This window comes from Electrona antarctica (genome assembly GCF_951216825.1).
Source record: "Electrona antarctica genome assembly, chromosome: 4".
Taxonomy (NCBI): Eukaryota; Metazoa; Chordata; class Actinopteri; order Myctophiformes; family Myctophidae; genus Electrona; species Electrona antarctica.
In genome coordinates this window covers 58,112,071-58,125,205 of record NC_136809.1, presented here as the reverse complement: position 1 = coordinate 58,125,205, position 13,135 = coordinate 58,112,071, and the positions used below count along the sequence as shown (strand labels likewise).

General features: G+C 45.2%; 1 protein-coding gene across 1 annotated transcript in view; it reads right to left on the bottom strand.

Annotated features, from left to right (window-relative positions):
- LOC306921383 (contactin-associated protein-like 2) overlaps nt 1-13,135 on the bottom strand; it is a gene marked incomplete at both ends in the record, with an annotated part of 178,455 nt that overhangs the window by 123,106 nt on the left and 42,214 nt on the right. Inside the window, 3 exons of the mRNA XM_079498492.1 lie at nt 731-881; nt 1,069-1,121; nt 2,968-3,115. Coding sequence (XP_079354618.1) covers nt 731-881; nt 1,069-1,121; nt 2,968-3,115 — 352 coding nt within the window. The remainder of the gene's footprint in view (nt 1-730; nt 882-1,068; nt 1,122-2,967; nt 3,116-13,135) is intronic.

Here is a 13,135-nt window from a genome sequence, read left to right as displayed (position 1 = left end):
TTCAAATTGCCAATACAAATTGCAAATCTCCAACTGTGGCTCAATTGTGACCCAAATTTGCATATCAACTGTGGATAAATTTGCGTAGTTTTACAGTATATGGTGTGTGTGTGTGTGTGCGTGCGTGCGTGCGTGCATGCGTGCGTGCGTGCGTGCGTCCGCCTCTCACCCAGGTTAATACTCAGCAATAGTCTAGCCTTGTGCAGTTTCAGCGTGATGTAGTATGTGGCGTGCATGCCATGCTCGTGTGCACACAGGCACACATGCACGGTTTTGCACACACACACACTACATAGTGTGTGTGTGTGTGTGCGTGCGTGCGCACCCCTCACCCAGGTTAATACTCAGCAGCAGGCCTGGGCCATGGCTTAATGGTCCAGGCACCTTAGCTGGTAATCCAGTCTGGCAGTGTGCCGCGGGTTCGACTCCCGATCCCGACAGCCTTTACTGCATGTCACTCCCCCATCTCTCTCCCCATTTCCTGTCAGCCTACTGTCTGTCCCTCCATAAAAAATATAAAATAAAAAAGGCGAAAGCCAAAAAAAAAATACTCAGCAGCAGTCTAGCCTTGTGCAGTTCCAGCGTGATGTAGTGTGTGTGTGTGTGTGTGTGTGTGTGTGTGTGCGTGCGTGCGTGCGCTCCTCACCCAGGTCTGGCCTTGTGCAGTTCCAGCGTGATGTAGTGTGTGTGCGCACGTGCGTTCGTGTGTGTGTGTGCGTGTGCTCCTCACCCAGGTTGATAGACAGCAGTAGTCTGGCCTTGTGCAGCTCAAGGGTGATGTAGTCTCCCTGCTGACCTTCTCCGTGAAGGATCACTCCGCCGCTCTCCGACGTCTTGAACTTCAGAGAGATCACGTCCTTAACGATCTTCATCTTCTTCACCTGCACGACAAACGGTTAAAAAAAGGTCAATGTAACAGTCATAAATGTAACAACCTTCACTGTACAACATATATGAATAGACGTTGCTAAATGTTTCATGTTGGATCTACATCATCTGAAATTATTGTCCTACGTATTTCTGCTCTGTGACGAGACATCTTGTCAAACACTATAGCAACAGCCGTACCTTGAAACGATACGAGATCACTCCCTGTCCGTCAAAGTTGATCACGTCAGACCCTGAGAGAGAGAGAGAGAGAGAGAGAGAGAGAGAGAGAGAGAGAGAGAGAGAGAGAGAGAGAGAGAGAGAGAGAGAGAGAGAGAGAGAGAGAGAGAGAGGGGGTCAACCTGTGAAGTTTTTTAATCACAGCCAATCACAACGAGATAAGAGGAATGAGAGAGAGAGAAGAGCTGTGAAGAATCCAAATCCAATTTTGTAGACAAAATCAACTGTAGATTTAGTCTAACATCTTATCTCAAGTCGACTAAAACTACACTACATCACGTCAATGGCAGCCAATGAGTTTTAATAACAATAATGCACAATAATGTTATTTAGAAAATCTACATTTGTGACATTGTGTATGTTTTGCACTCACTCTCACTCTCTCAACCTCTCTCTCTCTCTCTCTCTCTCTCTCTCAACCTCTCTCTCTCTCTCTCTCTCTCTCTCTCTCTCAACCTCTCTCTTTCTCACTCTCTCTCAACCTCTCTCTTTCTCACACTCTCTCAACCTCTCTTTCTCTCAACCTCTCTCTTTCTCTCTCACTCTCTCTCAACCTCTCTCTCCCTATGTAATACTTTTCTGCCTTCTTTATCAACTGCAAGGGATATTTTGTTGATGCTGTTAATGAGAAACCTCGTCATTTCAGTAAAAGCACGCAGTCATTTCAGTAAAAGCTAAGGTGCTAAGCTAAGGTAAGCTACGGTTATTTGCCCCCTTTTTTGGCCTATTTAGATTTTTGTTTGTGGTTATGTGGGGTTATTTGCCTATTTAACCTACCTTTTGACATTTTCCACCATGTGTCCCTTCATTTTATTATTGTAGTTTTTCCCCTGGAGCCAAGATATGGCGGCTGCCGTTGCTTGCCATACCCAATTGACACCTTATTGAAGGATTAGTAAAGAAAAAAACATTTTTTACTAATCTTTCAAAACAGATTATTTTGGTGTACTTTTGGTGCATGTGAACCAGAGCCAAAACGTCACAACAGATCATTCTGGTGGAATAAAAAGCATCCGTCGCATCAGAGCCCTCAGCGTGTGAGCGTTTTATTTTCTTTAAAGATGGAGTGTTTATGAGGTGACAGTACTTCATTAGACCCCTTGGTGTGGTTGAATGTGCAATGATGCCTTCCCTTTTTGTTTAGGCTTTCTTCCTGGAGGCTGAAACCTTGAAAGTCAAACGTGCCAATGAAAAAAACAGTGATAGGCCTACATCACAATATCATCCCCTCCCCTAACCCCTCCCCCTTTATCATACACAACAGCTGTGGGTGTGGCTTCAGTTCAAGTGGATCACCGCCCATCACCACCCAATAATACCTGATGATCATGTTTTAGGGTAGCACTCAAAAAGCATCTGTCACATGGGAGCCCTCAGTATCTCAGTTACGACGGTTCAGGGTTGCCAATGACCCTTAGCTGAAATATGCTAATCTGAAAACCACAAGTTATTACTTAAGCATGCAGTGCACGCATACACACAGATGGTCAAATAACAACATGCACATTCGCACACACACACACACACACACACACACACACACACACACACACACACACACACACACACACACACACACAAACAACGTAATCATATACGCTCTACCCACACTGGTATGGTAATTGCGTTCCTTGAATGAAAGACTCAAGTGTGTCGCGACACCAGTAATTTATCCGGAGCCTTAATTGAAAATTCTTATCAAAATCAATTTGGCAGCTTTTAATAGGACGGTAGTTGAAGAGGCTGGAAGAGTCAGTTCACTGAGTTTACAGAGAGAGAGAGAGAGAGAGAGACAGACAGACAGACAGACAGACAGACAGACAGACAGACAGACAGACAGACAGCGTGTACTACACTTACAGTAGTAACATCCATAGAACTCTACTCTCAGTCCGATCCGGCCCTCCTCACTCCAGTCCAGAGGGATCAGCCTGAGGAAGCGAGCCACCAGGGGGCGCCGTAGCTCATGGCGGACGGCACTCTCTGAATTGGAGTTCCCCGAGAAGGCCTGTAGGGGTGAGACACGCACGCACACACGCACACGCACACACACACACACACACACACACACACACACACACACACACACACACACACTACATTTATAAGGTCTGTGATGCAGATCAGCCGGAGAATCGGAGCGGCAGGGGCGGTATTTCAGTCGCTGTGCCCTCTCTCGAAAAGAGAGCTGAGCCACAAGGCAAAGCTCTCTGTCTAGCTCTGTCATGGAATTCTGTTTAAATCAACATTACTGTCCATCATTTAGCCGTGTCAATCTTTGTTGACTCCTTAATCTGCTTTAGTATCCTGTTCTTGTGTTGCCTGGAGGCAATATTGTTTTAGTCCAGATGGTCACATTGTGTCTTATCTATTGGCCTGGAGGTTACTGTGAGTGGCCATAGCTGAGTGGTTAGTGAACCCGCCTGGGGGGCCAGAGGTCCTGGTTGTCCCATAGTGAACCCGCCTGGGGAGCCAGAGGTCCTGGTTGTCTCATAGTGAACTCGCCTGGGGAGCCAGAGGTCCTGGTTGTCCCATAGTGAACCCGCCTGGGGAGCCAGAGGTCCTGGTTGTCCCATAGCTGAGTGGTTAGTGAGCCTGCCTGGGGAGCCTGAGGTCCTGGTTGTCCCATAGCTGAGTGGTTAGTGAGACCACCTGGGGAGCCAGAGGTCCTGGTTGTCCCATAGCTGAGTGGTTAGTGAGCCCGCCTGGGGAGCCAGAGGTCCTGGTTGTCCCATAGCTGAGTGGTTAGTGAGACCACCTGGGGAGCCAGAGGTCCTGGCTGTGCCGGTACGATTCCAGACCAGGTCAGCCAAGTGTGGATGTGAGCAAGACTCTTAACCACAAATGTCTCCCCGAGCGCCGTAGAATCCAATGGCTGGTCGCTGCTCCTAGTTGTTCGGTAATTTTTTTTCCTGTATCTTAATACTTTATTCTTTAGTTTATTCTTTAGTTTATTCTTGTGTCAGCTGTGGGCTATTTGTAGGGCATTTAACCCATATACTGCCTCCTACTGGACGCAGAGCCAACCGCAGACTGCCGAGCCGATTTCAATGTAGCACACGCTGTACTGACATCCTGTCCATCATCATGCTAAATAAATAGCGTCAATGCTAGCGAGCTAAAATGAAGCCATCCTTGCTCTAGAAAGCGCCAATGTTTCCATCTAAACCACCGGTTAATCAACAAAGACCTCCGAACATCGCGCAGTTTATCCAAACCATGGAGAGCTCCATAGATTTCGAGTTATTCAGCTTTTTAGTCAGCCTGTATAATGGGAGGTGGACGGCAGCGTGGTTGCGCAATCCGGTCTAGGATCGCTAAAGAAGGAATGGCCCAGCCAAGATAATAATACAAAAATAGAAATCAGCTATCCGGTTTGACATCAATAATAAAGCTTATCAGACGGAACATTACGCCAGAAGCAGTTGCTGGTTGGATTCCTTATGACGGAACGTTCTGCCAGGAGCAGCAAAACCGTTAAGGAGACAGCATAGGTTACATTTATCATATCATGTACTGTATGTATACGTTTGACTCCATTTACTTGCCTCATTGTATCTATTATATTTTGGTGCATTCCTTCCTACAGATCCTGCATTTACAGCTTTCATCATTATTATGGTCAAGTATTTGGGTTACTTTCCCAAAAGGACTTTCAAACTAGGAAGGGTCAGCCTGCAATGACATGCATAAGATCTGGTCATCCCATCTTAGTAAGAGGTTCAACATAAAAATATTGAGGACGACCGTTGAGCCGATTCTACTCTATGGCTCCGATACATGCATGGACATGCACTTTCAAATAAATGAGAGAAACAGCTGGATGGCACTTACACCCGCCTTCTAATAAGAGCGCAAAATCTCTCTTGGAAGAGCCACCCATCGACTTCTTTAATATACGGCAACCTTCCCCGTGTTTCTTCATTAGTTCGATCCAGAAGAACACAGTTTGCCAGCCACTGATATACAGAGCTGATCATGAGGTTATATATTCCCTTCTTCTCTGGAATCCTGCCTCAAAGCAGACCAGAGGTAGAAAACTCAAAACGGTTGTCCCCTGATGTCATCGCTAGGGACACATGCATCAGTAAGTAGGAACTGGGGATGGTAATGAAGGACCGGGAAGTCTGGCGTGGCATTGTGAAATCCATGACCTCTGCCATGGTCTAAAAATGATGATGGTCACTGTGCCATGCCGCAAGTAAATTCAAAGTTACGGTTTAGACCGTTCAACAGTGTCGTATGTTGCAAAGTTCGCTTAGTGGACATGGAGTTGTGACCCGATCGGCACAGAATAGTAACTCCTGACCAACGCTCTTGCGTTGGTCCTGACCGCCACTCAAGGTGGCTATACTGGCCAATCACAGCGAGTCCTTATACTCAAACGCGAAGGCGATTCCACACTCGCTGCCATCCCACCCTGCATCGAAACACACAGCCAGAACCAGACAGACCACCTGTGAGATATAAAAACATGGTTTGGTTGATACCAGGGCATCATTGATAGAAGCATAGGCAGAAATCAATGCAATGGTTCTTCCCAACTAATGCCAAATGTTAGAAATGGCAACCTCTCTCTCTCCCCCTAAGCACTGTTACACTCACAGGGGTTTTGATCGCCGCGCCGAACGGCAGCAGCCAGCGGGTGGCTGTTTGTCATGGCCGGCGACGGCAGCAGCGGCAATGACGCAGAGGTGGCGAGAAATGTTCCACTCTCCCGTAGACACTTTGATGTCTACGGGAAAGTGCCCATAGGCGCAGAATACTCTGTAGAGGAGTGTTTTTGGCCAAGGGAGAGGTGGTTAGATGTGGAAGTGTGAAGGCAGCGTCCAGAATGAACAGCACTGTTGTAATCTTTGTGAACTTGATTGATAAAGTAAACACTGTTGTTGAGAATGGACTCGTTCTGAGGAACACCCATGTGACAGTTTTTCCGTTGGTCAGTCCAGCCAAGAAAATAATTTTGTCTAACGTGCTGCCGTTCATTATCAATGTTTTATTGGAGAGAGAATTGGCACGTCATGGAAAGATTGTATCAGCAATGAAAGCAATGCCGTCGGGTTGCAAATCAGCTGCTTTGAAACATGTTAGGCTATGTCTTTTAGGAGGCAAATGTACATGATTTTACACAAAGAAAAGGATGAACTGAATGTCGTAATACAATTCAAAGTAGAGGGCTTTGATTACAATATCTTTGCAACAACAGCAAATATGAAGTGTTTTGGGTGTGGGTCTGTGGGCCACCTGGTGCGTAGCTGCCCAGAAAGAGCGCAGCAAGAGGCAGAGCCTGAGCGCTCGGAGGAACAGATTGCAGAAACAGGCACAGAGGGAGAAGCGCAGCCAGACAGTGAAAGAGAAGAGGGGGAGGAGGGGCTTTCAGTCCCTATCCCCCCAGGCCAGCCTGATACAAAAGTACAGCAGGATACTGAGCGTGCCTCTACCTCTGGTGTGACAGAGGATGTGAGGCAGAGCAGTGTAGAGAGAGAGAATCAAACAAATGAGCTCGACTCTGAGGTGGAACAGTCAGAGTCAGAGCACAGTAGGGGAAGTTGAGACAATTTTCAAGGTGCCGGCTAGCACAAAAAGAAAGAAAACAAAAAAATCAGTCAAATGGAGAAAAGTCTAAGAAAATGCTCACAAAAGAAGCAGTGCCAGAAAAAGTGCCCACAAATGAACCAGAGCTAGAAAGTGATTTATATTGGTCTGAAACTGACAGTGAAAGGGCCGATTCATACTCCTATTTTAGAGCCGAATAAAAGTCGGTTCGGCTCTGTAAAGCCTACAATGTGACGTCATTTGAGGTTCGGGGGGGCGGGTACCGTCCTAAAGTCGGCTCTTCGGTGCTACTGAAAATTTCTGATGAGCCGAAATCATTTCGGCACTACAGCGCCGAAACAGCGGTAAAATAGGAGTATGAATCGGCCCAAAGAGAGCTGTCGGACTCATCATCATTGCCTGATGGTCAAATGACGAATGGCTATACTCTTGAGAAAATACGCAGCTTTTTGGAAAAAACTAAAGGGCAAAGAAGTGTAAAGCTGGAAGATTATTTCCCAAACAGAGCTCTATTGTACACTCTTGTAAGGTGGCTAATGAGAAAAGGCGGAGAGGAAGGTTTTCTAGATCCAGAGGTGTTTCACCTCAGGAAACTGATACGAAGGGTAAAAAGATAAATAAATGATAAATGGTGCATTTATATAGCGCCTTTATCCAAGGCGCTTTACATAGATTGTGCATTACATTCACCCATTCACACACACATTCATACACCGATTGCGGCGGAAGCCATGCAAGGTACCAGCCAGCACATCGGGAGCAATTTGGGGTTCAGTGTCTTGCCCAAGGACACTTCGACATGTAGACAGGAGGAGCCGGGATTCGAACCGCCGACCCATGGATCATTGGACGACCTGCTCTACCTCTTGAGCCACAGTCGCCCCCAAAAAGACACAATTACATAATGGATAAGAAAAATAGTAATGAGTGGCTGAAGAAAGGTAATTTTTTCTTAATGTCTTTTGTATGGCCATGAGTAGTTTTAAAATATCATCTTTAAATCTTGGATCTTGGGATGAAACTGCGTATAGGGAAGAGGTGCAAGCGCTGTCAGAATGGTGTGAGATGAACAACCTCCTTCTCAACACCTCCAAGACCAAGGAGCTGATAGTTGACTTCAGGAGGAAGAATATTCTGCATATCCAGCCTATCTACATCAAGGGAGAGGAGGTGGAAAGGGTCTCAGACTTCAGGTTCCTGGGCATGAACATTGCGGACAACATGACCTGGAAAACACCACTGCGCTCCAGAAAAAAGGTCAACAGAGACTGTATTTTCTCAGAGTGCTGAGGAAAATGGACCTAATGGAGAGTGTGCTCCTGTCCCTACTAGTCCAGGAGCCAAAGGCTGATTTTTGGCTGAACCTGGTTTCGTCAGTAAAAGTTTTTTTCTCAACTGATTCTTGTAGCTTGGGGTCCCCTCTTAATAATTCAAGAGGGTGCCCAGTGATATCCTTTTGGCAATTTTTGTTATTAACCCCTTAATGCCCGAAACAGTAAAAATCAACCCACAAGAGTTTTATGGTATGTCATGCAAAATGCTTGATCTAAATGTATCAAATTTGCTTTCTACAGTGTTTATACATGACAGTGGATGTGTACAGTGCATCATATTTAATATTGATGTATTTTTAGATATTAACCCCTTCATATCCAAAACACCAAAATCCCATAAAATTTGATTTAGGACATTTTTTTGCTCAGCAATGAAATCAAATCAGATCCGCTTCCTTCAAAGTATATTTGTGAAACTGGTCGTGTACTAAATGTTTCCTTTCAGATTAATGCATATTAACCCTTTATTAAGCATTTCATCTTGAGCATCCTGCACGGAAACATCAAAACATTCAAAACAAAACCATCCAATTTACTTTTTCAAATGTGTATTGATAAATGACAAAATACAAATATTGCATGAGATGAATAAACAGTCTGATTACAAAAAAATATATATATTTTTAATAGTATCAATTCATAACTGTAACCTACATAATAGAAACACAATCATCCATGTTACTTTTCCCTGCTATTTCGACTGACAAGCTAGTAGGGAATCAGGTGTTTCTCCTCATCAATTTATATCGACTGCAGCTGGCTAGCAAGGAGTGAGTAGGATCAAGAGTGTTTTTGGATGCAAGTTCTCTTGCTCTCTGTTTTGGTAAGTGTTTTCCCTCTTTACGACTTTACAACTGGCTAAATTCCCTGTGTCGAAGCTATAAAACTATAAAACCGTGATAATATTTGGCACTTGCTAAAATCCCAAAGATTAAAATAATTTGATAGGTGAGGTAAAGATGGCTAATATATTAAAGGAGCATTCAGTGATTTTACTTAATTCAAATATCACTTATTTTTTCTTCTTTTTCTGGATAATCCTCCCTACTATAGAGTGTGCTGACCATATAAGGAGTTCCTCCCTGTCCCCAGTGAGCCCCTGGGGTCAACAAACCCTAGTTTCAGTTTTGGTGGCGGGTGGCAAAACCGTCATCCAATCAGGATGAGAGGGGCCTTCCTCCAATCATGATCGAGTGGGGGCGGGCCTTGGTGCACATGCTGTTGGCCTGTTGCACTTCCCCCCACTGTAGAGCGTGCATGTGCACATTTTGTTACCGGGGCGGACTGGGTGGTTTTCCAAATCACCCAAATCACTGAATGCTCCTTTAATCAACGAGTTAAAGGTTAGAAGCAATGAGGCGCAATCAATATTCGAAAAATTAGCTACTGAGTGTAAAATAAGTCACAAAAATCTCCCAACACCGCAAAAGCGGACGCATTTATTAGACTCAAAATAGCTTACGGGAAATTATCCAACTATTCAGAGGAACTGAAAGAGACTAATTTAATGACACAATATGCTTTGGAAGCGGACAATGCGTTTAATGTCTGCACAAATAATTTCCACAACATGAGACAGTCGCTGACGACTGCAGTGTGGTCAAAGTTACAGCCAGAGTGGGCCCAGTTAACTGACAAAGCGAACAAATTGCTTTGTGCCGGGCCAATGGCATTAACAGAGTTAGAGGAAGCTCTCAATGTTTTGAATTCAATATTACAAGACAATAAATCCCTCATAAGTCCGAAAAGATCGATCCAAATGCTTTCCGACTATAAAAAGCTTATTCTGGCAAGAGACAGGCTTAACCTGCAGGCCGCTCTTGAAATAGCCCAAATAGGGTCAATACAACTAACACAAAAGATCCAGGCTCCCAACACGACGCCAGAGCAGCAGGAAATCTGCGGGGACCACGCAGTGGACATCGACCGGGCACCCTCAACAGCCGTGCAGAGAACAGTCACCAAGGAGCGGCTGGACGCGGCACGCGGCCCAGTGTCCGACGTGGGAAACGAGACACAGCACACGCCACAGCAATCCCTCACCTCGCGAGGGCGAGAGGACATCAAATCGGCAGACCTAGGTGAGACGAAACCGTCCTCCACCAAGGCGAGACCCATGCACACTACGACAGCGCCCACCAGAACGAATCACCTCCCGTCCGGCGAGGGTAAAGGTGGTGAGCGTGGAAACTGGGGACGGCTGTGCAAAGCGCTCTCTATCACAAGTCCAACGGCACCAAGAAGCCTGGACGTTGAAGAGAGCATGAAGAAAGTTAAAATGAAAAAATGCAGTGAATGCAAATTACGTCATGAATGACGCATGCGCACACCAGCCCCCCCCCCCCCCCCCCCCCCCCCCCCCCCCCCCCCCCCCCCCCCCCCCCCCCCCCCCCCCCCCCCCCCCCCCAACAAATGCAGGCCCAAAAAGATGGCCGCCAGGAAGAATGTTGACAATCGGGGAGCACACACGCACACACACGCCCCTCCTGCATTGCTCCGAGCCAAAAGATAGCTCCCGCAAAGGAATGGTGACAGTTGGGGGAGCGCGCACGCGCACACACGCGCACACACAACAACCCCCACCCCCCTCCAGCAAATGGAAGAAGCGCAAGGCAGGAAGTCCTCCGAATGCGCACACACACACACACACACACACACACACACACACACACACACACACACACACACACACACACACACAGGGAGGGGGGCCTCCAGGCTGACAAAATGACTCAGCAAAACGAAGTGGGACCCATTGCAAAATGTCAGTAAGAGACAATGGGAAATCTGTGTTGTGTTTTTAAACAGTTGTGTGATTTGTTTAACAAAATTAACAGGTACCAAGAAAATTCCCCGTTTGACGAGTACAAACCAGAAAGTAAAAAGTAACTCATAAGTCTGAGGGTAAATTAATGTGTGGTATAAAATGTTAACCTCTCTTCCTTTCCAGTCAAGGGAAAAGCCTGGATGGGAAGTGTGAATTGTGACACCTAGTTGCCACACACACAAACTGACAACAGCCTGTCATTGACAGGGTCATAAAGTGTTTAGTATTAGTTTCTGAAATGTGATGACCTTCTGTGTCATTTAATATTGTTCAAATTGATTAAGGGTCAAAATCCTCTTTATCCCAATACAGTTACGGTGGGAAGAGAACAATTTGAAAAACATTTGCCTAAACCAAGAGCAAATCAAGTTAAGTTTGCAGGCCAGTTTGAAATCATTGCCTAAAAAAACTTTAAGGTGACCAAATTGAAGTGCCATGCTAAATTACACATGAGTTACTAAACACACTAAAAAGTAATAATCTTAACAGGTTGACTTTATTTAACAGTATGGGTTAGATAAATAACAAGTAAGTAACAAATTAAAATAGTGATCCACAAAGATAATCACAAGTCAATGTATTTGTTCGAACAAAGTGGAATCAAATTAAAACAGAATTACAATTACAAGGAAACAAAACAGAAACCTTAAAATAAGTGACTCATTCTGAAGAACACCAAAAGATAAAACAAAGAACAATCTTATAATTCTTCGTGACAGTCAGTTCAAGGCATGTTATGTTGTAAATAATTATAATTTACCTACTACCTATTGTCTCACACATGCACCCCTCCTCTAGTCCTGTTGACATTATCCCCACCACACTTCTAAAATCAGTTGTTAACAGCCTAAGTCCCTATATTTTGTCCATTATCAACAGCTCTATCTCCTCTGGCTGTGTACCCGATAACTTTAAGCATGCAATCATCCAACCCCTCCTGAAAAAACCAAACCTCGACCCTCTAATCCACAGTAACTACAGGCCCATCTCTAAACTCCCATTCATCTCCAAGGTCTTGGAAAAGGTTGTCTGCAACCAACTAGTTCATCATCTCGACCATAATAACATCCTCGATACATTTCAGTCTGGTTTCCGCCAGAAACACAGTACTGAAACTGCACTGATTAGAGTCTCAAATGACATTATTATGAAGTCTGATGTCAGTGAATGTACAGTACTACTATTGCTGGATTTAACTGCGGCGTTCGATACAATAGACCACTCCATCCTCCTCCAGAGGCTCCATCAGTGGGTGGGTTTAAGTGGTCTGGCCTTAAACTGGTTCTCCTCCTATTTATCTGGGAGAAGCGTCGCTGTCGCCGTTGATAGTTATGTCTCGTCCTCCACCCCCTTGACATGTGGGGTACCCCAGGGTTCTATTCTGGGTCCAGTTCTTTTTTCACTTTATATGCTACCCCTTGGTGCTCTGATAAATAGTTTCGAAGGCGTTGCCTATCATTGCTACGCCGATGACACCCAGCTTTATTTTTCTTTCAAGCAAAAAGACATTGATAAACTATCTACCTTACGTGATTGTCTCTCAGCAATCAATAATTGGATGGCCCAAAACTTCCTCCAGCTAAATTCCAACAAAACAGAGATCTTAATCATAGGCCCTGAAAGCATCTCCAATGCCGTACGGCTCTCCCTAGGCGCTCTGGCATCCAACATAAGCGATTCCGCTAGAAATCTGGGTGTCCTCTTCGACAACCGCATGAACCTGGAATCCCATGTTAAAAAGGTCACCCAGTCTTGTTTCTTTCACCTTCGTAACATCTCAAAAATCAAACCAGTCCTCACTCCCCAAGACTTAGAAAAAATCATTCATGCTTTCATCTCCTCCCGCCTCGACTATTGTAACGGTCTCTACACTACCCTCAGTTCCTCCTCAATCCATAAACTTCAACTAGTACAGAATACAGCTGCCAGGATTCTCACAAACACACACCGCAGATCTCACATCACTCCCGTGCTTGCTGCACTCCATTGGTTGCCAGTCAAATCCAGGATTAATTTCAAAATTCTCTTAATAACTTATAAGGCATTACACGGATTGGCTCCACTTTACATTTCTGAACTACTGCATTCAAAACCAAATACACGTTCACTCAGGTCCTCTGACAAAGGCCTTCTGTCCATTCCAGCAACTAGGCTCAAAACAAAGGGTGACCGTGCATTTGCAGTGGTTGCCCCCACTTTGTGGAATGCCCTGCCCTTTGTATTAAAGAATGCAGAGTCTGTCGACGGTTTTAAGAACTTGCTAAAAACGTTTTTATTTCGTCAGCACTTTATTTTATGATGTATTTTTACT